Source organism: Pseudonaja textilis, chromosome Z (genome assembly GCF_049901715.1).
Source record: "Pseudonaja textilis isolate UNSWEBS1 chromosome Z, rPseTex1.2, whole genome shotgun sequence".
NCBI classification, from domain to species: Eukaryota; Metazoa; Chordata; class Lepidosauria; order Squamata; family Elapidae; genus Pseudonaja; species Pseudonaja textilis.
This window is the reverse complement of record NC_142008.1, coordinates 134,684,781-134,710,861: the sequence shown is the minus strand read 5'-3', so window position 1 is coordinate 134,710,861 and position 26,081 is coordinate 134,684,781. Positions and strand designations below refer to the sequence as shown.

At 38.3% G+C, this 26,081-nt stretch overlaps 1 protein-coding gene, 1 long non-coding RNA gene and 1 other non-coding gene across 18 annotated transcripts in view; 1 reads left to right on the top strand and 2 right to left on the bottom strand.

Moving 5' to 3' along the window:
- Positions 1-609: 609 nt before the first annotated feature.
- Positions 610-21,510, bottom strand: LOC113443709 (uncharacterized). Of its 8 annotated transcripts, none has more exons than XR_015740000.1 (6): positions 21,127-21,510; positions 18,899-19,023; positions 2,868-2,992; positions 2,057-2,277; positions 1,021-1,120; positions 610-844 (listed from the first exon to the last, which is right to left on the bottom strand). It is a non-coding gene; the product is annotated as an uncharacterized LOC113443709 (long non-coding RNA). The 8 variants fall into 8 exon arrangements; XR_015740001.1 differs by having other exon boundaries at positions 21,160-21,510; XR_015739997.1 differs by lacking the exons at positions 18,899-19,023; positions 21,127-21,510 and adding exons at positions 3,635-4,145; positions 5,172-5,189.
- On the bottom strand, positions 4,005-4,095 carry LOC113443759 (small nucleolar RNA SNORD88). The gene has a single exon (XR_003375140.1). It is a non-coding gene; the product is annotated as a small nucleolar RNA SNORD88 (small nucleolar RNA).
- LOC113443706 (protein kinase C and casein kinase substrate in neurons protein 1-like) overlaps positions 5,297-26,081 on the top strand; it is a 54,714-nt gene continuing 33,929 nt past the window's right edge. For 2 of the 9 annotated variants that reach the window (XM_087915811.1, XM_087915805.1), the window contains exon 1: positions 5,297-5,369. In XM_087915811.1, the coding sequence (XP_087771937.1) occupies positions 5,348-5,369 (22 nt within the window). In that variant the 5' untranslated portion in view covers positions 5,297-5,347. Of the gene's footprint in view, positions 5,370-9,488; positions 9,760-10,486; positions 11,158-12,569; positions 12,816-26,081 lie in introns of those variants that run through there. The other 7 variants (XM_087915812.1, XM_087915806.1, XM_087915809.1 and 4 more) reach the window with 6 other exon arrangements.

The following is a 26,081-nucleotide window of genomic DNA, read 5'->3' as shown; positions in this document are numbered from 1 at the left end:
ATGAACTCCTAGATGGCTAGATTGTCTTGCCCGGGATCTCTCAAGGGGACACAAATGCATGAATACAGGGTTGCAGACACCCAGTTGTATGGAAAGGCAGTGTCCTTGAAAAGAACACTGCTTGGAGATTTTCTGACTGGGATGCTATAATACATTTAGTGAGCCAAGATCACCTTCCAAAAGTGCAACTGCTACATTTTGCTGCAAGTCAGATTCCCCACTCTGCAGAGTAATTTTTGCTGTTCCTTTCCCAGCTACCGAACTTGGCCGCTTAGATTGCTTGACCCAGATCTAAGTAGCATCTATAGCAAGAGGTTCACATCCCACTGCATCATATGGTATTTTAAGTAAGCCGCACAGCTCTTCAAAGGCTTCCCTTTTCCTGCTACTAAGAGCAGGGGTAGGACTCAGAAAAGAACACTTGAAGAGAGGGCTTAAAAAACAACCCCTTTTAAGAAGGCACGCTTTGCAGCAGCATTATCAGTTAAGAGTTTACTCAAACGGGTGTGCATATAATGCTGCTGCTGCTGCAGTCCAAAGTAATCACAAGCATTTTGCAAGAGTTAAGCAGTATTATCCGTTGCAGCTTCAACAGACACAGCAAAGTTATTCATCCATCAATGAAGTGTTTATTGAGTAAGAAAGTAAACCCGCTAGGATCTGATAAGTAAGCCTCTCACTTCTTTCTGCATGAAAAACAGAATAAGGGGTGTAATGGATAAACAACGGCAAATCCCTCCCATCCCAAACAATGGATCCAGGAAAATTTCCGAGTTATATTTCTTCTTGGGGAAGAAGGTCCTCCACGTAGACTTCTTCGACGCTCCCGCCAATTTGGTTCAGTCTGAATGAAACAAGTAAAACAAAATACATTAGCACTGCAGCACCTAAATTTGGACAGTCATCCCCAATCAAGTATCCCGAGATTAGTTGTGCTTCAATTCCCATACATTTTGATAGGCATCAAACGGATAGACCAGTGAAAATTACTAATCATCTGCACAGTACATAATTACTTACCAACAGCCTCTTAAGGGTCCTAGTAGGCTACATTCGTACATTCCAGAAGAGCCTGGCTCACATTACACCTACCAGCAACTGTGTAACATTTCACTTTTACCTATGAAAAATAAAGATATCCAAATTAGAAATCTACTGGGGCCTTCTCTGGAGTGGCTCCCTCTCTGTGGAACATCATCCCTTCAGAGATAAGATTGGCCCCCACTTTGGCACTCTTTCCCAAGGTTCTGCCAATGAGATTGGGGACCTGAGTGACATAGAACTCATCAAGTGGCTGGTCTAAATGTGGTCACTGGGGGTGGAGTGGGCATTGTTTTTTGTACTGGGGATTTATCCTTGTAAACTTCCCCCAGAGCGGGGTGGCTGTATAAAGCTTCTTAATAAAATCTTTAAAATGTGCTTTGCTTAAATTCCATTTTCAAAAATACCATGCTCCTAGTGTAGTAGAAGCAGTTTTAAAGCAACAATTCAATGTTGTGCTTCATTTCCATTTCCATGTCTTCCAAGAGTAATTGACATTGTTTTGTCCATTAAACAAAATCAATGGCTAAAATATTCAGCACCTAAAGCTTTCCAGAAGTGATTACAGGTAGTCCTCGATTTACGTTCACAGCAGAGCAAAAACTCCATTGCTAAGCAAGACAATTGTTAAGTGAGTCTTGCCTTCTTGCCAGTTAAGTGAATCACTGCAGTTGTTAAGTCAGTCACACAGCTGTCAAGTCAACCCAGCTCCCTCATTTTGCTTGTCAGAAGGACTCAAAAGGTGATCGCATGATCCCAGGCACTGCAACCGTCAGGGATGCTGCAAGAGTAGTATGAAAAATGGTCGTAAGTCACTTTTTCCAGTGCCATTGTAACACTGAACAGTCACTAAATGAAAGGTTGTAAACGTTGAGGGCTACCTGTATAAAAGCATCCTCATCTATGGTGAGGGAAAAGAGGCAGAAGAAAGAAAACAGGGCATGGGGGGAAAAATATCAGAAGATGGCTCTAACATGAAGCCCTTCCCTTCTGCATTATAATATTATATCCTCACCTTCCACTATGAGATCCTCAGTCTCTCAAGGCAGAAGACATTTGGAGAAGGCATAATAGGAAAAGAAGGCCAGTCTATTCCAGGAGGCAAAGTGTAGATCACCTTCTTTCTCTGCTCTGTCAATTCTTCTCTTTGTAAGGTTCTGGTGGAGGTTAAATCCGGTTTATATCTTATTCCAAGCCAGGAGAAGAACTCAGGCAGAGAATTAAGTCTGAGGCAGGCTGCATTTTGGAAAGAAAGTCTGTTTATTTGGTGTCTAGAAACTACGACAAAGCAGACATTTAAAATGAAGCATACCTTAGGAAAAAAAAATTAAATGAATTATTTACTGGTCAAGTGTGATTAGACACACAAGGAATGTATTGGTGAATATGCTTAATGTACATAAAAAGACATTGTTTCTGGAGGTGGCTGGACCACACACATTGGCACATCAGTAAGGTTTATATACAAATTTTTAGCCTTTGGTGTGAGTGAAATGCTTTTATGACTATGAGGAAGCAGGAAGCTTTTATGGTTAGAGGAAATATTCTGTTATCTTCCTTATTAGTAAAGATCTTCCTGGTTAAGCAGAAGTGTAAGAACATGGGCATAAGTATTAAAACGGCTATGCCTTAAATGTTGATTCCAGGGTTGCCTGTCAGCATTTTATTTTCTTTTAAGGAAACATTGTGTTTTATTAGTAGGGATGGGTTTGACTTCAGATCAGAAAGCTGTTTTAAAAAAAAGGGGGATCAAAGGCTTTTAAACTTTCATCAGTTCTTTTTGTGCAACAACAGCATAACACAAACACAAGTCTTGCTGGTCCTACCTTCAACCATTCCATATGTAGAATAGCCTCACGTCTTCCATTTGCAAAAACATCTATCTGGATCTGCATGTGGTTTGCTAGTAACTTCCAGTTTCCAGGATCTGGTATAATCACATCTACAAAATCTAGACATATGTTTGGGTGGGATAAATAGGTCACTTTCACAAAGTTATATTAAGGTGAAACAAAAAATGAAAACAAACTCCCTTCTAACTTGCTGGCCTCATTGCACTTACCACTCAAGATTTTTATTTGTATCCCATTTTTTATTTTACAAATAACCCAACAAAAGCAATATTCCAATTTTCCACACAACCTCTTGCAGTGGGGTTAGACTAAGAGTGACTGGCGCAAATTCACCCAGCTGGCTTTCATGGCTAAGACTTGAACTCAGTCTCCTGCTTTCTGGTGCCTTAACACCTAGACCAAGCTGGCTTTCATGGATACCCACAATTAAATTATTTGGGGGACAAGGCAGCATTTTTTTCCTGTGTTGCTTGGCCTTTTTAATGATACCTAGAAGGTCTATTCATTAAATGGGTATGTATGCTTGTTTTTTGTGTGCAATTAGAGCAGTGTTTCTCAAACTTGGTAACTTTCAAGGTGTGCAAATCTCAACTCTAGAATTTCTCAGCCAGTCATGACAAAGTAGGAGAAACTATTCTTTAATTAGCTTAGCTGTTGTAATATACAAGTAGCCCTCAACTTATGACCCAAATTGAGCCCAACATTTCAGTTGTTCAGTGAAACATTTAAGTGACTTTTACCTCATTTTACCATTGCAGTTAGGTTTAGTATCACAGTTAAACGAATTTGGATTCCCCATTGACTTTGCTTGTCAGAAAGTTGCAAGAGAGGATCATATGACCATGGGAACATTGCCACATTCATAAATGAGAGCCAGTTGCCACATGTCTGAATTCTGATCATGGGAATGCTGGAACTGTCGTAAGCATGAAAAACACTCACAAGTCACTTTTTCAGTGCTGTTTTAACTTTGAACAGTCACCAAACTAAAATTGTTAAGTCGAGGACTACCTGTACCAGTGTTTGCCTAACATGGCAGTCATCACTAGCAATCAAACATTCCCAAGAGCTTCTTCCTGAACCATAAATTTTAACAGGCAGGCCAGGATTCTGTTCCTCAGTCCCCCAAGATGTCAAAGGCAAGGGGGGGCACTTTTATCATCATAGTTGTCTGTGCCCAGTGCTAACATCATTGGAAGAATCCTGTTGCCATGTTTTTCACATCTATATATAGTAATACTTCTACCCCACCTACCAAAGGAAAAGAAAAAGATGCTTAATTCAATTAATTCAAAGGTGCAAGTGCAGATGAGGCAAAACCTGGCTCAAAACAGTTAACTGTGAAAGGAACCTTGGAGTCTGAATGGATGATCACTTAAACTTAAGCCAGACGTCTACATCAGCAGCCAAAAAGGCTAATATAATCCCTTGTTTGTATAAGCAGAGGCACTGAATCAAAAATCACATTAAGTATTAAGCACCGCTTTATATAAAGTATAGGTAAGACTACAACTGGAATATGGCATTTAGTTTAAAATGTTGACTTTGGAAAATCGCAAAGAGCAGCTAAGATGATTAAAGGCCTAGAGACTAAAACAAATGAATAAAAGTTGGAGGGTTTGACTCGTCTAGAGAAAAGGATTAAGGGGGACATGATAGCAGCATTCCAGTATTTGAGAGGCTGCCATAAAGAGGAGGGGGGGTCAACCTATTTCCCAGAGCACCAGAGGCAGGACAAGAAGCCATGGATGGAAACTAATCAAGGAGAGAAGAAATCTGGAACTAAGGAGAAACTTTCTAACAGTGAGAACAAGTAACCATTTGCTTCCAGAAGTTGTAGGTGCTTCATCACTGGAGGTTTTTTAAGAAGGGACTGTGGGCAGTCAGTTGTCTCAATTGGTATATACATATACATTGACTTCTGCTTGAGCAGGGCGTTGGGCTAGAAGACCTCTCCAAGATCCCTTCCAGCTCTATTCTGATTGATTGAATTCCCATTCCATAGATCCTTCAAGGCCTTTTTCTATAAGGGACATATCTTCCCGCCCATATCTTAGTCCTATTTCTTATTCCAATCCTCCTTTGCTTAGGAGTCCATTTGTCCCCTCCCCGACTTTTTAAAACAATCAAAAAGTCCGGCTTTTGCCTTCTCCTTGTTAAAAAAAAATCATTGCTTAAAAGTATCACAGCAGCAAAAAAATAATAATGATCCAAATAATTCTTAAACACGCCCCCAATCACCCGCCACCACCCGCCATTCCTGCCGCAAGCACCCACCTGCAGCTGGCCGCCATTTGAAACAGAAGGGAACGCCGGCGCACGTGGCCTTTTTATCCTTTTAGCCCCGCCTCGCTTTTTCGAAGAACCTCATTCTCGCAAGACCACAATTTTACGCATGCGCTACCAATAAATGCGCGTGCGGAGGTAAAGTCTCCGCCCTTCAGCCTGTCTAGATGTGCGCGTGCGCGAAAGGAGGTAAAGAAAAAGCAAGTTGAAACTTTTATTAAGTAATAATAATAAAGTTCATAATAAAGGCAAAGAGGAAATGGGATGTGAGCTCGCTTGTGTTTTGTTGAGTTTCTTTGGCATCCGTTTGCCTCTTTGTCAGGGCAAGGCTTAATTGATAAAGCCTAGGTTAGTTGATAGTCGTCTTGCACAGCGTGTCTCAACTTTTAAGATGTGTGGACTTCAACTCCCATATTTCCCTTGTCGGTCATGCTGACTTGGGTCCACACATTTTTAAATTGCCACGGTTGATTCAAAACTGCTTTTGGCGATGTAAACTGGAAAAGTGCATGAGCAAAAGAGAAAATTGTAACCAAATAAGCAGCAACCTTTAGAAATTTTAAGTTAAAAACATACTTCTGATTGCTTTCTTCTAAAAACAAAAGGGAAAATGTAGTTCTGTTGGAATGGACTATATCCTCTAAGGTCTAATGTTGGTTTTATGACTGTGATTATGTGTGTTTATTGGGATTTAGGTTTAATGATTTGATGGCATCTTTCCATTTATTAACCCCTGTCCTCTTTTCCAGGGTGTAGGATGAAACTGGGGACAAATTATTGGCTTGCAATGCAAATTTTAAGGCTACTTGCCTACATTGTTTTAAATATGAATTCTTCAGATTTGTGGAGGAAATGCATATTACAACTAAGATTTAAGAGAGCCATTTTTTTGTGTAGTGCAGAGGTCTCCAAACTTGGCAACTTGTGGACTTCAACTCTCGGAATTCTCTAGCCAGCACAGCACAAGCCAGCATAGCCCACAAGCATAGCTGGCTGGAGAATTTTGGGATTTGAAGTCCACAAGTCTTAAAGTTGCCAAGTTTGGGGAACGTCTGGTGTCATGGTTAGAAAATAGTTCTAATCCTGTCATAGGCACAAAAGCCAAGTGAATGATTGGGTCAGTATCTCTCTCAGCCCTAGGGCAAAAGCAATGCAAACCACTTCTGAAAATGGGATCACCAAAAAATAATGAGTCACTGGAATCAAAACTGACTTGAAGATTCACACAGAAAATATTATTCTTAGAGGAACCTTTAACTACCGCTTTCCAGAAAGCACCAAGAATACTTTGTTTCCCAGGTGAATATGATTAGCCACAGAGGTAAAATGTTATAATTAAATTATAATTAAATTGTCTTTCCTTGCAATCATTTTATTGTTAATAAAATGCTTCATTCTATCAGAGAGAAAGATAAAGTATTAGTTGTAATGTCTATAATACTAATTTACAGTTAGCATTAAAAAGGTTATGTTCCATAAATCACTCACATATTTGGAAACAAAACTAATTTAGTTTTTTTTTAAAAAAACAAATTTTATTAATTTTCAAAGACAATATACAAACAAACAAAACATAGAACATAAAAACATAAAACATCTTTTCTGAAAGCTGCTTGATCCCGGGTTACATCTCTTTGTACAAATTCAAATTCATATTCATTTTATATACCATTCCATATCTTATTACCATTTTCCATTTTCTATATAGCTTCTCACCTCTTTTAACTTTCTTAGTTTTATTTTATTTGTCTCATCTCAGTTCAGATCATAATACTTATTATTCTTTGTCTGTTCTGTTTCCAGCTATCTATTTCTCTTTTCTCTTTAGATAACTCCTGTACACTGATTGGAGTGTGACACCTTTTTCCCCTAAATTTATAATACTTAATATAATACATAACTTCCATTGGGAATTCTGTTTAGTACATTCTAAAATTACACATTATATTTTATAAAAAGAAAAAAATTATAAGTATATAATTAAAAAGAGTGCCAAGAGAGTCTTTCCCTTCTTGTTGTTCTTCTTTATATTTTTGGTATTGAATGTTCAATTCATCCACAAGTGATGCCATTGTAGAAAGAAAGGGTTTTTCCAAAACAACCACCCAAGTGTTTTTAATCAAAAATAATTCTCAAAAGTCCCAAAGTCACCAAACAATCCAAATAGGCTGTTTCTTTTAACACTTTCTTCTTCCTTCACTTTCTCTTTCTGGGGTTACTGTTTAGTTACAAAGTTCCAGTTAAAATGTATCTTTTAGAAATCTTGTTAATATTTAATAATTCTTTAAGATTCTAGGCAGTCTCCTCCTTACTTCCAAATCCTACTCCAATTCTTTTCCTCTCCCTTCCCACTTACAGCAAAAAAGATTTTTTTAAATATTCAGAAATCCTTATCCCTTTAGCATTCGATTACCTCCTTAGTGCCAATGCAGGTTTTTCCAATTTCTCTTGCTTTTCTATTCGCTGTCACGTTAGGAAGGAGAGTGAAAAAAAAGTGGTTTTTTTCCCTTTTAACTTCCATTCGCCGCTTGTAAATCTTTGGAAACAATGTATCTTTCACAGATTTTTAAATTTCAGGGTACTTTCGCTGTTACTTTGTCCCGGTCAGCAAAAAGACTTTCACTTCTTGTTGACTCCTCCTGCACTTTCTTTTTCTGGCTGAGCGCTTCTATGTGGCGGCCATTTCTGACCGCCGCTCAGCTGCCTTCGGAAAAGGGGGTTTAGCTGGTTAGAGAAGAGAGGTGCGATATCTCTCGACCCTGCCAGATCCCCCCTGTCTTCGCCACCTTCTACGGAGGTGGCTAACCCTGAAGCCGGGTGGCTCAGGGCACTCCGGCAGCAAGCGCAGGCAGAAACAGCGCACAGTCGCGGATTCCTGCCTGCCCCAGAGCACTGCAGACCGGAAATCCCACCTAAAATAAAATAATTTTTTAAAAAAAACTAATTTAGGGAAACCTAAATCTTTGGCTCTCTTGGGATGAATAATCTTTTGTGATAGAAAACAGAAAAAAATATAGACAAAATGAGATGTATTAACATGCTCAAATAGCTGGCAAAATCACTAGGGCTACAAAATGTCAATATGAATTAATCAGATGCTAACTATACAGTTTTAAGCAATAGAAAACTCTACAACAGAATTGTTGTAAGTCAAAATCCTGAGGGATGTTTTCAGACAAAGTCAAAATAAGTGACATTAAGCACTGCAGTAGGAATTATTGGCGTTCAGTGGTGCTGATTGAATGTTATTTTAAAGCCAGAAAAAATTTATATTTGGCCAACAGCTCCTTGAAAGTGACTTGCATCTGGAACTTCAGCCACAGTACTTGGTACAAAAGCAATACACAATTAACGAAAGCTAGTGAGATAAAAATTACCCTTGCATCTGGGGAGAAAAACCAAGATCTACAGCAGGGGTCTTCAAATTTGACAGCTTTAAGACTTGTGGATTTTAACTCCCAGAATTCCTCCTCCAGTCATGTTAGCTCAGGAATTCTGGGAGTTGAATTCCACAAGTCTTAAACTTGCCAAGTTTGAAGACCCTTGATCTACAACTTTGTAGATCTTATTAGATCTACAAAGATATAGAATGTCTTGCAATATGAGAATTATATATGTAGTCCAACTTATGACCAGTTGCTTAGTGCCCATTAGTGCTAAAGATATTTACAACCAGGTTTTAAAAATTATAAAGGCTACACCACCACCTCCTGTGGTCATGTGACTTCATTTTGGGTGCTAGGTAACCATCCCACATTTATGGACATTTGCAGCATCCTGCAGACACATGACTTCAATTTACGATTATTTTACTTAAATCCAGCATTTACTTAACAGTTTTTGGCAAAAAAAAGCCTCACAGCAAACAGGTTTGCTTAATGACCCTAAACTCCGCTATATTTGTTTAACAATCACTTTTTAAAAATGTCATAAGATTCGGTCATAAGATGTCTTGTTTTACAGCCATCATGATTTACAGCCATAATAGGCAACCCCTGTTTAAAAACAAAAAACACCTTGCTAAAACCAAAAGAAATATATTCTGTCTTTCACAAACCCTTCTCTTTGACATTTTTGAAAAATCTTTGGCTTGTCTTGCTGCTGATTTTCTGAAAATTCTTAGCATGTACTTCTTCCATATGGCCAAAGGAGAGACAGTCATTTTTCTCTGTGGTCTTTAAACAAGCACATACACTGGGCAGTTCGTGCCCTCAAAATGGCAACACAAGGGACTGAAATCAGATACGCCCCCAAAATAGATGGCTGGTGAATTCCTGACCTTGGAGCTAGGCTATGCTGTGAAAGCAAATGTAAGGACCTTTCTAGCTGTGTAGAGGGAGAAGAAACAGCACAAACCAAACCTAAGTTTTGATTTTCTGCTGGACATCCTAATACATCAATTTCGATTTTCAGGAGTGGGTTGTAACAGCTATTGTAGAAATTGCTGCTTTGCCCTCAGAAGTTCTTGATAAGAATGCAAAGGGAAACTAAGTTTCTACCATAATGACCATTTTGCCAGCCGAGAATGGATTATCTTAATCTGGAGTTTGGAATCTGAGCTTTCATTGGTTTTAAAAGAGTAAGTGCTTAGTACTTATATCATGGAGGGGGGAAATTATTGGTATTTGTTAACGGCAGGCCTGCGAATAAGAGTTTCTGTACAGAAAGACCTCAACTTACAACCATTCATTGAGCGACTGTTCAAAGTTATAATGGCACAAGTGACTGCCAGTCCTTGCATTTAAGGCCATTGCAGCAAGTCACATGAGCACTTGGCAACGTACATAAATTGGTTGCAGGGTCATGGAGTCATCCGATCGCCATTTTGCAACCTTCCCAGACAATTTCTGACGAAGTCAATGGGAGAAGCCTGCTTTGATTATCAACCATGTAATTTATTTAACAACTGCGACAGTTTTCTTAACCCTAGCAAACAAGGTTGTTAAAATCAGGTGAACTCACTTAACAACCACCTTGCTTATCCACAGAAATTCTGGTCCCGGTTGTGATACATAAGTCAAGGACTTCTTGTAGTAAGAATTGAAAAACCCAAAGACTTTAAAATGGCGCTTTCTTTTTTTCCCATTATTACGTACTACTTGCCAACTACTCCTGATATATATCCCAATGTCCTTATGTTCCTTTAATTCTTGCAGTAAACTTGCACACATACATATGGAACATATGTTCCATGCACATGCTTCAGACAGTGAAATTAGAATTTGATATGCCAAAACAAAATAGATCAGCCAATTTTACTGACAACCCCAGCATATTCCTGGTCCTGCACAGATCAGTTTACTCCGGTTGTATGCTTTCCATTGTAGTTATTTGTAGCTTTAGGGTGGAGCTTTATACTTTGGGCTCTGTCCCCCCTTCCCTATATATTGCATGTGAGTGTGCTGGTTTTTGTTTCTAGTGTTCCTGGAAAAAAAATCGGTCACATAGTAAGAAATTTGTCTAGTCTGATGTCTTAGAGACTTTAGAGGGGGGAAAAGATCAGAATATGCTCCCTTATGGATGCCCCGTCATTTTCCTGGAATAGAAAAGCTGTTCTCTCCCAGGTTTTGGAAAAGATCCAGGGGTACAGCTGGGGCAGCTGTCGGGGCGTGGAGGGAACCAAGAATCTGCTGGGACAGCACGTAAAGATCAATGCTATGCCTCTCTGGGACACATGAGTAGGAAAGGTAACAGCTTCTCCTTAACATATCCCAGTTACAGGACTGTGTAATACTCAGAGCTAAGTAGCATCAGTGGCTCGGTAACAAAGGGTTAACTAGTCTTCTCCCCCCCCCACACACACACAAAAAAAAAAAACTCCTGAAGTTTGACATTCCCCAGCAAGGAGGAATTTTCCAGGCCTAAATTCATCTCCTACCAGCAACAGCCCCTTTTTCCAAGTTTGGAAAATACTGGAAGACTGGAAATTGCAACAGCATGAAAGAGAAAGCAGAATCGAACAAGGAAGACGGGAAAGGTAAGTTCAAGTAACTTGAACTTACTTGTGAATGTGTGCAGCAGTTATGAGAGAGAATAAGTATACCTTGGACAATCAGGGAAGAAATTAGGCTCCAGAGGGCCACCCCAGTCATGGGAAGAAAGACGAGAGTTGGGATGGAGAGGAAGAAAAAACAAAGAGAAATATGAGAAGAGCAAACATTGCGGGATGAGTGTGCTTGTGTGAAGAGAGAGACAGTAGAAGCAAGTTAATGTGGCAGGGAAGAGCGTGCAGGGTTCAAATCTTCGTTTCATTGTCCATGAAATGGACCACTGCATCAGATCTCCTATTAGGAAAGTGGAAATGATCATACAACTTGCTTCATAGTATTGTAAAAATTAGGAACAGTTAACTTAAAAAAATTACCATCATGAAATTATCCAGACCACAACTATTTATCTGTGGGACATAATGTACTTTATACTGTAAAAGGAATTGTTGCTTTTTGCAATTTGGCAACAGCAGAATCTGTACTGGACACTGTAAGAATGGGGGGAAAGGCTAGGATTAAAATATCAATTAAATCAATAATGACTGGCCACTGGCCAGTTAATTCTAATTTCGTGATATTTTAAACTGGAGTAGATGATCTACCCTAGATAATTTAGTGGATTTATCTGCATGCATTGGAATACATACATATTTATTTGGGGAATAAATGTTAAAATATAATCAGCATACGATTGTTGTATCTGTACAATAAAATAACGGTGCATCATTTTAATGATAAGTGGATGATTGATCAGATAAATAATTGATTGATAAATGATTGATGCAACAGATCTGCAAATTGGTAACATACTAGAATTTCTAAAAAATCATTCTTCTTGACAAGTATATTTCCTTGACTTAGTGGAGATTACTTCTGTTGTGATTATTTCTAATTAAATATACCGCTGAGATGATCTTTACTCAAAGAGGTATTTTACCATAGTTTTTATTGCCATAATTTTTATAGTTTTGATGCTTGCTTTTAATATTTCATTATTCCCTGCTCTTAGAGTTTTAAGAAGACCTTTAAATGGAAAATGTTAGCTATCGGGTAACTCTCATTGAATGAATGAATGAAAAAATTAATCTTGTAAATGAGCAGAAAGATAAATTTTCAGGATAAAATAGGGTTAGGTGGGAAGATATATCTCTGTTTGAAAGGGGAAAAGGTTAAGGTGAGGGTCAGTACAGAAGGTACATTCATCACAAAACTTGTAAGGACCCAAAAAGAAGAAAAACTGTATTTGGGGACCCAACAGCTGATTTAAGAAAGTAAATATTAAAAGAGAAAGAGAAATAGTAAAAGGGAAAGCTGTGAGGAATAAGTGAGGAAGGGGGAGAGATAAAGGGGGAGGATGATACTGAACTAGAAGGAGGTGCTATGAATTAGTGAGGGTGGCAGGCACGGATGGAGAACTGAGAGGCAAGGAAAGACAGAGAGAGAGAGAGAGAGGGAGAGGGAGGGAGGGGGAAAGGGAGAAGGGTGAGGGTGGCTGGGAAGAACGGCACAGCTAAGTCCTCCCTGGCACTTGCCCCAGCTTTCTCTTCCCTCCACCATCCCACTGGTGCTGAGCCACCACCATCTGTTACTCTGGAACGGAGTGTGCGGAGGACGGGTACAGGCAGGATGGGGGCTCCACCAGAAGGTAGGTTTTCCAGCCAGAAGCAAAATTGCTCAATGGGCATTTGTAGCAGTGGGGGCGGAAGAAAGGGGTTGGCCCATAAAATGGAAGCTTAGGATGCACTCGGAGAATGGCCGGGGTGTTCAACCTTCTTCAAACTGCTATGCTCCTCATAGGTTGGATTGTAGCCCCTATTGTTTCCAGAAGGCCAGAGATTATGGGAATTGTAATCCGGTACATCTGAAGGATTTTTCCAGGCCAGGGGGAGTTCGTGTCCACTTCCATCCCTATGATTGTTATGCAAAGTAAATGGGGAAAACATTTATAGGGTAGATTTTACTATAAAATGGAGTGCAAATGGAGAGACTTAATTACTTTATGTCAAGGAAGAGGTACTATTTGTCCTGGATCCCCAAATATTGTCCCCAATCCTGTAGAATGAACCACAGTGTTAAATATCCAGGTGGCAAATCTAGAAGAAAAAAGCTTTTTGGTGACATCTGAACATTTTTTGAGAGAGATAAAAAAAATAAAAATAAGCGGATATATGTACCTATAAATACCTGATGCTGGATAGAATTTCAGATTCAGCTTAAATTATTGTAACATTGTTTTTGTTTCATTTCCTCTATCAAATTTTTATTACCTTTCCTCCAAAGAAGTCTGGGTGGCTTCTGTGGTTCTCTCTAACCCCCATTTTATTCTGACCACAACCCAATGACAGGAAGGAAAAACTAAAGAGACAATGCAGCCTGAAGATTTAGAAAGCAAGACTATAATTTGTGGGGCAGATATTTGGGGGGGGGGGAGGGAGATGGTTGCATGTGGCAGCTATAATGGCTGGGAGTTTCTGAACCGTAGATAGCAGTTGGAGAGTATTTCTCAACCTTAACAGCTTGAAGATGTGTGGACTTCAATTCCCACAATTCCTTAGCCACTATGCCGGCTGGGGAATTCTGGGAGTGACTAGAGTAAAGCGATGCTTCAGTTAGAAAATTGATCAAGGCCTCTGCTATTAACAAAAAGGTCATCAAATGATTGTGAAGTTTATTAAAACTAATCCTTGGATGGGTCAATGTGGTTTAGATTTGGGGGTGATTTGGGATGCTTCTCAGTGGACAATTCTTAGCATTGCTAGTTAAAAAAAACAACAAATGGATTTTTTGTGGGTTTTTTAAAAGACAAAAGAGCCAGTATGATCATTGAAGGGAATATGTGCAGAAATTTCTGCATGTAAAAAATGGGGGGAGGGTGTTTTCAATGATATGTTGGTGGCTACCATCTTGACCTTTTTGACCTCCCTGCCATCCATAGTTACATGGAAGCTTGGACTTGCTTTTTAGTAAAATTCCAACAGGTTGATTGGATAAGAAAGGCCCCTTCTAAAAGAAAGCAGTATGCTGGGGTGCATTTGAAGGGATTGGTGTGTTGTTGCATTTGTATAAGCAGGATTTGGTTGTGTAAATTATTTCAATTTGATCTGGATAAAGTTACTAAGTGCTGATCATACACTGATGGGGAAAGCTGCCAAAATTATTTTTTCTACATGTAAGAAACAGTGCCTGAATTTGCTTTCTCCACCTCTTCTCTCCCCATTCCTCTGCTTTGTATAATATACGACCTCTTGGTTATGCATCAAAAGACAGGGAATATCCCACAATCCATATTTGTAAGCCAATTTGGGAACCTTTGTTTCTCCCTAATGAACAGGGAAGAAATTAATAATGATTCAGGCGATCTGAAACCAAAGGAAAACTGAAGTCATTAAACTTTAACCAGCTTTGAATGATTTGGAACTGAGATTCTAAGTGTCATGGACAGTTAGGGGTGCCAAATTCTTATTCTGAACCATCGAAGAAAATTTGGGTAGATCTTGGAAAGCTGGTAAGTCAGTTCCTAGAATTTGCTTTGCCTCCACCCTGCTGTGAGAAACAAAGAGAGAGCCGCCATCTGGCAATTTTGACCAGTTTTTAAAAAACTTTTCTTTCTCATTTTTTCTTAGTTGGATGGAAAACTGCAGGCAGTGCAGCCAAATTTCAGAGGCAGAAAGGAGCCATTTCCCCTAGAACTAATCCTGATTCGCCTTTGCAGCCCAACCCGGCCCTTGCCAGCTCCAGCTGGGAACTGCCTTCTCTCCCCTCTTCTTATTTTCCAGATTCTTTTTTCTTTCTTTTTTCTTTGGAAAAAGCAGTTGGAGCCAAAATAAAATTAAATTTTAGTGCTGGATCTCAGTGGTAGGAGGGGAGTTTAATGTTGTCCTAGAGGCTATAAGGAATAGAAAATGGAAGAAACGGCTATTCTGTTTGGAGCCTGGATGAGGAGTAATTTTGGTAGGATGAAATATCTGACTAATGTGTGAGTTGTTCAGAGCCATTTAAACTGAGAAATACACAGTTTAGAAAGGCAAATATATACTTCGTGGCAGGACTGCTAAATCTTTAACAACTTCTGGCAAACAACGGTTCAACAGATGCAAATTTTGGATGCACTGGCGGAGAAACTGTATCTGCTGATGGTATCACATTATTCAGAGAAATTAAAAACAATATGGGAGCTGGACATAGCTTAAAACAAACAACTCCAAAATGCAGGAATGAGCAAGAATATGTAGCAAATGCAATGCAATATAACTAAATGTAAATGCTAAGATGCAAAAAAAAGGGGGGGGTAGTTGGATCTTCAAATATAAAAATATAAATATAAAGTCAATTTGATCTAGCAGTTAAGATATTGGCCTAGAAACTAGGAGGTTGTAAATTCTGGTCCTGCCTTAGGTATGAAAGGGTGACTTCCTGAGCCAGTCATTCTCTCTCAGCCCAACCTACCTCACAAGGTTGTTGTTGTGGGGAAAATGGGAGGAAGAAAGAGTATTATGTATGTTCGCTGACTTGAGTTATTTATAAAAATGAAAAAACATAACAATTAACAAATATATAAGCAATTTCTCTGGAATATCTGTTACTCTGAGGGATACTTTGGGATCCTGGTGGGATTACCAAATTCCCACTGTTGAAATACTATATGCCTCCCATTTTCCAATATGACACTTTGTAGATATGAGATTCCAACTTAGGGGTCCCATTTTAAACGAAGCTTAGAAACTCTCTGGACTTAGAAACCCTCTGGACTTCTATCTCCCCTCTAGCTTCTTTCATTTTAGTGGCCAGCATCATTAACCATATTGATTGGAGGCTCCTGAGAGATCAGGCCATCTGAAAGGCTGCAGTTCGGATTTAAACATGTTATTATGAACTAGAAAAAAAAGGACAATTGAAAGAAGAAGCAATATTAATTGTCCTTGGAGGAAATGTTACAATGCTTGGGCTTGTAAAAGAAGGCATGATATATAATAACACGATATATTATATGATATATGGCTTGTAAAAGAAGGCATGATATATAATAACACCTCGGTTTAACAGACACCACCAGCCATTTAGCAAATTCTGGATGCAATAAGCCAAATTTTAATAGGATTTATGCAAAGCCTAAAAATGGTTTAATTGAATAAACTATATTTTTTCTGGGTTTGCAAAACATAAACAGTACCATCAACTAACCACAGAATCTACGTTTGGACAACACACTAGGCTGCAGTGCAATTAGTTAAACTGTGGCTCCATATATCATATAAATCAGGATTTGTCGTAGAGTTTTAAGGATTCAGGAGCTTGCAGGAGAAGGAATTGAAGAGTTCCACGGTGAGAGTCAGCTCTCCTAGATATAAGCCACATGGAAGGGGAATAGATCCTATATAATCAATAAAACATACAAAAAAATAGATCCTATATAAAGTTACCTGTGGAGAACAAGGGGAAGAAATATCTGTAGACAGTAGCTAGACCAGTGATGGCAAACCTTTTTGTTGTGGTTTGCCAAAAGCACGGGCACATGTGTGCTGACACCCACAATGCAATGCGCTGCTCTCCCCTGAGTATGCACGTGCAACACTCCTGCCCCATCCCCTTACCTGCACAGTGCATGTGTGCGCCTCCCACCTGATTTTTGGCCCATTTGAGGCTATTTTCACCCTCCCAGAGGCTCGAGGGAAGCCTCTGTAGCCTCGGGAGGCCAAAAAGTGGGCCTTCCGGAAATACCGGAAGTACCCGTTTTCAGCCTCCAGAGGGGAGGCTGTTTTCGTCCTCCGGGGAAGCCTCTGGAGCCTCTGGAGGCTGAAAACAGGCTTGTTTTGACACTTCCACAATTTCTGGAAGGCCCATTTTTCAGTTTCCCAAGGCTGCGGAGGCTTCCCCCAAACAGGCCGAAAATCAGCTGGGAGTTGCACACATGAGCAGTTCAGGTAAGTTTGGCTGGGACTCTCATGCCTGCAGAAATGGCTCTGCGTGCCACCTGTGGCATGCATGCCATAGGTTCACCATCAGAGAGCTAGACTATACATATTAGGCATTTTGGTAAACTATATAACTTGTTAGGTTTTGGTTCAACATTAAGCTACCAGATCTTAGCTGTAAATGCATGATGACCACCAAATGGCAGCAAATGTTGCTTTAAAGCCCAGATCCAGTAACCCAACTGAGCAAGAAAGCAGTTAAAACCATCATTCTTGTAGGCTTACTGAATGAAACTCTGCTTCTATGCAATTACTTAGAGATACTTGCTTAGTACGTAGCCACTGTTTTCTTCCTGCTATGTTTTTGAGCTCCATAAAAAAAAAAACCTCTACCAGATTATAAAGACAAGAGTTGCTAAAAAAGTAGAGAAACAAACCATGGTTGCTTTGCTCTGCTCACCTGTGAGACTGATTACCTTATTTCTGGTTTGTTTACAACTGTAATTAAAATATAGCCTTCATCTTCAAACATGAAGGTTACATAAATATATGGGCAGAAGAGAGAAGAATGTAGGATTCTTTCTGAATGCAAAGTTGGATTCACACCTCAACTTCATCATATGACTGGTTACAGCAATGACACACCCATGTACCTTCCACCTTAGGAGTTGCAGTGGACCCCCAGTGTGTGCAGAGCAAAAGTTTCCTTTCCATGCACCAGGCACCATTCTTGCAAGACAAAAATGTTCCTGCATCTTTGGCCAACAGAAGACGTAGTGGCAGAACCATGGACCTTCAAGACACAGAAGTTATCAGCTGGGACTCCCATACAAATCGCTCCCTCACACACACACCCCCAGCACTTTATTCATAGCATTTCAAGGAGCCTCAAATGATATTTGATCTTCCATTGTAACTATTCTTAGTTTTCCTAACACTCGTTCTTTGTTCCTGGAAGGAAAAACTCCAGTTAAGAAGGAAATGAAATAGCAATGTCACCATCATTTTCCCACTCAGAAGTTCTTTATCTAGATTCTGTAGCCCCACAGTGAGGAAGTGGAAAATAAATATTAGAAGAATGTTTGATTTTATTAAATATGGTAGAAGGAGTGATGAGGAAAGAAAGGAGATTCATACAGTGGTTACATTTTGAAGTCTGGATGTCCTCTGCACACTTGCTAATTGTGTGGGGCAGTTTATGGATCCGCAGCCTACTGGGATTCTGTATAAGTAACGTAAGAATGAACAATGTGCTTCTGTTTTCCTATGCTTGAAGAGAATTTAATGTTGCAATGTACTGATGTTGTGCCAGAGGTCCATTCCCTACTTCCCTTCATCAGCATTCCTTACCATTTGTGTAGTCCACATGTACCAGGACAGAAAAATTGTGCCAGAGCCCCTACACATTACAGGTGGTTCTCGACTTACCATATAACTAATAAAGCTTGCCAATTATGATTGTAAATTGTGACAATCGTAAAACAGATCATGTAACCAACCCGATTTCACAACCTTTTTTTGTGGCCATCATAAAGCAAACATCACAGTTTTTAAGCAAATGCTACAGTCATTAAGGAAACCCATTGTTAACTATGGGGGTATTTTTGCCAGAGACCGGAAGTAAATGCTGGTTTTCAGCATAATTGTCAAAAATTGCAGTCATGTGCAACAGCTGTAAATGAGGGCTAGTTGCCAAGTGCCCAAAATGCAGTCACATGACCACTAGTGAGGAGCTACCATCCATCAGAACCTTTGGGGTGGGGTCCATTGTAACTTTCAACAGTTGCTAAGCTACTGATCATAAGTTGAGGATTACCTGAATTGCCTCTCTTGTGCTTGCTCTGTTGATGTTTTTGAATTGATGTGGTTTGCTGTAATGGGATGGAGAGTTACATGGGTCAGATGACTGTTGATAAAGGGACTACTTTTCCTTTCCGGTAGCTGTGAAAGGAAGAGAGACATTTTCAACTAGAATTGGAGCTGGAATAAATTGTACCATTCAGTGCAGTTGTGTTTATCAGTTGGAAGCGCATAGCAGGTAGCTGAAGTGTGTTCCTCCTCTATCACTTTGCTGGCCTAGCCTTGCCAACCACATGGAAATATGACAGCACACCTCTCCCATTCTGCTGACCATGATCTTATTCTTAAACCCATCACTCCTTAGTTGGCTGATCTTTTGGCACTGTGAGCCTTTTTAAAATCCCAAATACTTTTCGAGTTAACATGCAGGATGTATCAGATATTTATTTATTTTGAAGGATGCATGTGGCTTATGATCAAATTTTGTTTTAGCCAAAGGGAAGATTACAAAATTCAGCTAACAGGATAAAAATTTACATCTGAGTGGTATATTGTTAACATTCCTAAATAATTTCTTGGGACTGGTTTCCAATATATCAACACAGAATGGTGCTTCTGTGCTTATTTTGGGGAACTAAACAAAAAGGATCAAAGGAAAGTTGAATACCCACCTGCTAGGTGCACAATGCATGAACAATGACTGGATTTTACACCATGTTGGTTGAATTTTAGGGGTTTGTTTCACCATAATTAGTTGAATAAATAATAACTGGTTGGGTTTACATAATATACATTATGTACAGAAACAATCTGGGTTCCCACCCTTCCTCAGTTCTTTTTAAGCATAAATATACATTCATTCAATTCAAGGCTAAAGAAAGCAGAATGTTATAGGATTAAAAATGTAATCATCATAGAAACCATTACTGTTGAATATATTTTGCAAAAATTATGACAGCAAGTTCCAAATTGTTCAGTTAAATTCAGTTATGTCTTCATAAATTTACTATAATATTATAACCTGTGCAAAAATTAAACTTTGTTTAAAAACATACTAAAATATTAATCATAGCAGGTTCTTTTGAGAATTATAAAAATTGCAGGAGGGGGATTTGAGGTCTGAATGTGATAAAACTCTTAATGAACTCTTTGTGCCATAAATTGATTTTGAATCAGTTTCAATATCCTTTAGCAACTATTATGAAAATAATCCATATAATAGCACTATAGCCTACTAAAATTAATTATGTACATTATACCTTTCTACACTGTTTTGATGATATTTTAAGCATATTAATACTTGCTAGACTTGTCTGTTTGTGCCTTTGAGTCAGCTTTTGACCCCTGACAAATAGGTGGATTAATCTCTACAGTTTTCTTAAGGTTTTTCAGAAATGCTGTTGCCTCCTTCCCAGGGCTGAGAGAGAGTGAAAGGCCTAAGCTAGCTTCCTGCCTAAAGTGGGACTAGAACTTCCAGGCTCCCCGTTTCCAGCCTGATGTCTTAACCACTACAGCAAATTCGTTCTCTTACTATCTCTGATGCAAGTAGCCAATTACAATATTTGAGAAATCAAAAAAGTTAGCAAATAATATTGGACAATTTATTAGATTCATATCCCACTTTGAATTTAGGAGTTCAAGATCATCCTATATTCATCCCTTCTCCATCTCTCCCTACAAATACAACTCTATATGGTGGGTTGGGTTGAGAAAGTGACTAGGTGAGGATCAATCTTTGCACCTAATCCAGTATCTTCAACTCTGTACAATGCTGACTTATACTATTTGTTGGTTTGGGGTCCGTTTTTAAAAGGAAGAAGCGTCAATTCAATGTTTATAAATATTCCTTTTTTTAATGGCCAGATTTGCTATCGCAAATCACTAGAAAAGCATTGTGCATCTTTTTATGTATTTATAGTATTTAAAATATGGCTATACCCTTTGGCTATTCCTATTACCACAACAGCAAAGAATTACCCAAACCCATTTTCAATTTCTTAACCTTTTAACCGTGGTTTCTTTAAATAATTTTTTCATCTGTACATACATCTTTCTGGATAAATACATTGAATATAGCTCTTTAAAATATTTGTGCTTTTCCTTAAGACCACGTACATATTATATGAATGATAAGTTATAATGGCCGAGTTTGCACTGTACACTAGAGCATAAGCCATGATTTTCAAACAACAAAGCTGCTAAACCAAGACTGAGGCAACCATTTCATGGTTTTATGTCACTCACTTTTCTGGATGGGCTTCAGGGGAGTTCACATACCAATTGTGCAGTATTCATATCTTGGGAGTTGTCATCATGATAGACAAGATAGCAGTTGCAGGCCAGGCCATAGAAACAGTCCATATGTAATCCCAGGATTTAAGAAAAGTCAGGTGCTAAGCATGGAACAATTTGCAGGCTGTAATAACCACAATCCGTATAGAAACGAAAGTTCTGCCTTCACAGGAAAATACTAATTCTCCAATATTTGTTTCCAGTTTTGTCCTGTTTAGTTTCATAGTCTTATCTGAAGACTTATCTTGAAACCTAGCCTATTACAGGACAAAAAAAATTTCTTGCTCTTGCAGTTTTAGCAAATTTACTATTTCTAGGTCTCCCAAGTGAAGGGAAGGAATACCAATTTCTGACACTTCTGTTACTTAAATTAAGCCTGAAATTGAAGGAATGGGGTGGAAGCAGAGTGGGGCGTGGAAAACTTGTCTGTGGCATGCTGACAGCTGCATAGCAGAAGATAAATAACAAGAATGTGGGATAATGGGCTAATTGCTAGGAAGCCCCTAACATAACTCTCCGGTCATTCAGAAATAATTAGATGGACTTAAATGAAGGGTGGACAACTTGGCCAGTCTACCAGCTAAGCTCAAAATCCCTACACAAGAGATTAATTCAAATTTCCAATAAGAGACATTTATCCCTTCTTTGAAGTCTGCTGGTTGGGAAAGATTATAAGTGTCAAAGCAAATATTGGACGTCAGGAAAAAAAAATGAAAACACCCATCCCCCAATTCTGGTACTGATGTCAGTCCACTTCCTCACAGTTCTCCTTGCAGCTGAATTTCCTCCGTGGATAGGCTACCAGATATATACATACTTCAAAAATTATCACAAAGGTACAATGTTTTTAAGAAGAGATTGGACAACCATTTGTCAGAGATGCTTTAGCAGGGATTGGACTAGAAGACCTCCACAATCCCTTCCAGCTCTATTCTGATTGATTGATTGATTGATCCAGTTACGAGGTCATATGGAAGGGCGAGGAGATTCCCTCAGAAGAAAAGATAATAACAAAAATCTTAGAATGTGCAGAAATGAATAAATTAACATTTAAAATTAAAGGAAGACACTGAATATTTTGAGGTATGGGATCTATTTTATCGATGGTTAAACGAGAGAAACAGGAGTTGGAATTTTGAAAACCACAAGAGAAAGATTAATTTTAATATTAGGGTTGATCACTGTAACTTACTCATTTTAATTAATTTTGATTAGTACTAATATGTATCAATACTATGAGGGAAAAGCACTATTATAAGATTACTATTCGAGAATACTATTATTATTACTATGATGAATATTACTCAAAAGAATTTTAACCAGACAACACACTGTTTATATGGATTTTGAAAATGTTGCTCTTTAAATTGATAAAAAATAAAAATATAATAAAAAAGAGGTCATATGGTTGATACGATCTGGCCTACCATTGGGGCTGCACCCCCCATTTAAAAGAACCCCTAGATAGGGTGGAACATAACTCTATTGGCCATGCTGGTTTGGAATTCTGATAGCTGTAATCTAATACCTCTGCAGAAAACCAGGATGGAAAAAACTGTCCTAGATCAAAACTCCCCAAAAAACATATAATGACTTTTTTCTAGCTTAGTTATCACAGCTGCAAAATTCCAGGTGCCTAGTGTCTCTAGTATCTATGTAGATTCTCAGTCATCCAGGTCATAGTTGTCTCAAAGGTGCTTTCTCAAAAGGCAACTAGACTGTTTTTTCCTTGAGGAAGAAGATGTTTTGCTTCTCATCCAAGAAACTTGGTCAGTTCTGAGAAGCTTCATCTTGGAAATGAAACATATTCTTTCTCAAGGAAAAAGCAGTCCAGTTACCTTTTGAAAAAGCATTTTTGAGGTCTTTGGTAGTTATTGCTATTGAATGGCGACCAGTGGATAGGTTCAAAAATCAGTTCTTTCTTCCCTTTGACTCATAGGAGATTGTACTAACCTGGCACTAACCCACTCATTTTGCTAACCCAGGGTTTCCTTAATTTTTTAATTAACCTCAATTGGTAGGTTTAGAGGCACAGTAAACCCCAAATTAAACAAACGTTAATGTTTAAAAACATAAGAATCCAGGAAATGCTGACTTTTATGTTTCCCAAAAAAGTGCGTTCCTGATTCATTAAAATCACTTTCAGAGAAGGAATAGATTTCAGACGTTTAGAAAATTCAGTTGTCTACATAGCACATTTCATTTTATAAAGCTGAACAGATCCTGATTTTGCTTTTTGCATCCTTGCTGGATTGATGCTACTGCTGTGCTCTTCTCTGCAATATGCTATTTATTTTCTAGCCTGCAGTCCCAGTTAACTGCAAACACATGTTCTTCCATCTGCAGCCTTTCCCATCCCACATTCCTCTTTTTTCAAATGGCTTTTCCATCCAGTGTACAATGGATCGGTCCATTTTCAAGCCGTGCTATCCAAAATCCCTTGGCAGGCTGGCTGGAAGTTCAGGGAGAGGAATGGTGGGGGATGAGAAGGAGAAACGCAAACAAAGCCAAGGAAAGAAAATGGAAACCACAATCAGGCAAGACTTTTATTCGGCCCAACCAAGTACAATTATGGGCAAGATTATATGATTTTCAGATCTCTTCATCTAATAAAGATCTTAAAGCAGATGCATAAGGAAAGGAGAATAAAAAGGCAATATACAAATCCCAAAATGTGCATGGTTAGAGTTTTATGGTAGAGGAAAGGAAAAATCAGGCTTCAGTGTATTACGTCAAGGGTGGATCTCTAAATCCTCAAAAGTTATGCCAAAAATTACAGTAGTGCAATGACTTTTTGGCAGGAAATTAAATAGAAGAAATGTATTCTTGCCCCAATCAGTTCAATATTACTTCAGAAGTAAAAAAGAATTATTCTTTATTAAATCTGTGGTTTTCTAATGTGTTAGATTTCAACATTTTGGGAATAGCAATGCAGTACATCTGGAAGGAGCCAGGGTGAAAAAGGCTGTTGCATTAGATGTCACTTGTTTGGCTATAAAAACTCAAAAATGCAATAGTTAATCAGAACTGTCTCCAACGTTAGACAACAAACCACTCTATACTGCTGAATCATCACATCAGTGGTTTATTTGGTTTTGGATTAGCAAATTATGTGGACTCATCCAAAATGGGTTTTAGTTTATGGCTTAGTGTTATATACTCAGCCAGTCACAGATTAATCAATAAGCCATTGTTTTAAAAAATCACTCAGATCAAAGTAGGGAAATGGATATGGTTGAACAAGAAAGTGCGTATTCAGAGGCCCAGGGATCAGAAATAGCTCTCAAATGCCTTGAGCAAGACTATTGGAGACCTCTAATGGTTATTACAACATAATTTTCATGCAATAGAAGTGGAAAATAATGAAATATATAACAACTGAATGTAATTATAACATAAATCTACATTTGATTAAATTGGACATAATTGTTCTGTAGGTCCCAATACACCACTTAAAAGTATGGCATTGGCCCAGAAAAAGTGAGACATTCATGCACCAAAATTCTGGTTGATCTCTAGCTCACAAAAGTAAGCTGATTATATTTGACCTGTCAAGTCCTTCCCTATTTCCAGTAATAGTTTCTTTTCTCTACCAGAATGGTGATATATACATTTTTGTTAAAATACATCAGGTAGCAAATATACCTGTAGAAAATATCTCAAAGTTGTATACGATTACTTTTCAATTGAGTAATTACATCCAATGGTTTTTGAAGTTCTGTCCCCTTCTTTTGATGCTTCCCCCTAAGGATTTATTTTTTTGAAATGATTGCTTTATGATTTTGTGTCATGATTTTCATCCCTATATAAAATGTGTTTATTCTGGCAAAATGCAACAAGCAGGCTTGTTTTTAAGCCTGATCCATGATAAATCTTACTTGATAAATAGGAACCCTACATTTCTTGAAAGGTTTCAAAGAAGGGAAAATCAATCATTAAAATATGTCACATCAACAGTATGAATGTCTATAATTATTTTGTTAGTTTTCTATTTAGGTTAACTATAAATTGTCAGGATTAGCTGAACTGACAATGGACAATTAAGCTTAGAATCTTGTACAATACCTAAGAAAAGATCTGAAATATTTCAAACTAGAAGTCTGTCTAATCAAGCATATTTAGGCATCTGGTAATTAAGGGTGCACCTCTTAAGTTTTAGTATATGATATTAATCTGTTGTTGAATAAGTGTGGAAAATGTTTGGACTTCACTTTAATCTCCTGATCTTAAAAGGCCACATGAGAGCTTTTAGGGATGCTATAAATAGGACAAGGTCAATTTTTGGTATTGGGAAATGCAAATGGCTGCAGGATGCCCACCTCTAAGTTGTAATTTATGTATTGTGTGAATAAATGTTTACGGAATTAACTGTGGTTATATGGATTATTGTGATCTTATACTCAGCACCATTCATTTTATTAAAAAATAGCTAAACTAATGTAAAGAAAAGCATAGATACATGAACCCCAACGAGCCACTGTGACGTAATGGTTAGAGTGCAGTACTGTAGGCTACTTCTGCTGCCTGCAATTTGGCAGTTCAAATCTTACCAGGGTCAAGGTTGACTCAGCCTTCCATCCTTCCAAGATGGGTAAAATGAGGACCCAAATTGTTGAGAGAATATGCTGACTCTGTATACTGCTTAGAGAAGGCTATAAAGCATTGCAAAGTGATATATAAGTCTAAGTGCTACATATAACAGTCATGATAAAAATATAAGTATAATTAATTATAAAAATAAAAAAGGAAAAGGTTTGGAACATTACTAAATGCTAATTTTTAGCCATATTATTTGAGTTTTCTTCTTTGCCCCTTTGTAAAAGAAAATATGCAAATATTGACAAACAACACATATTAACAATTCATTGCTAAAACAAGGTCTAGATACTTACTTCTAATCATATATA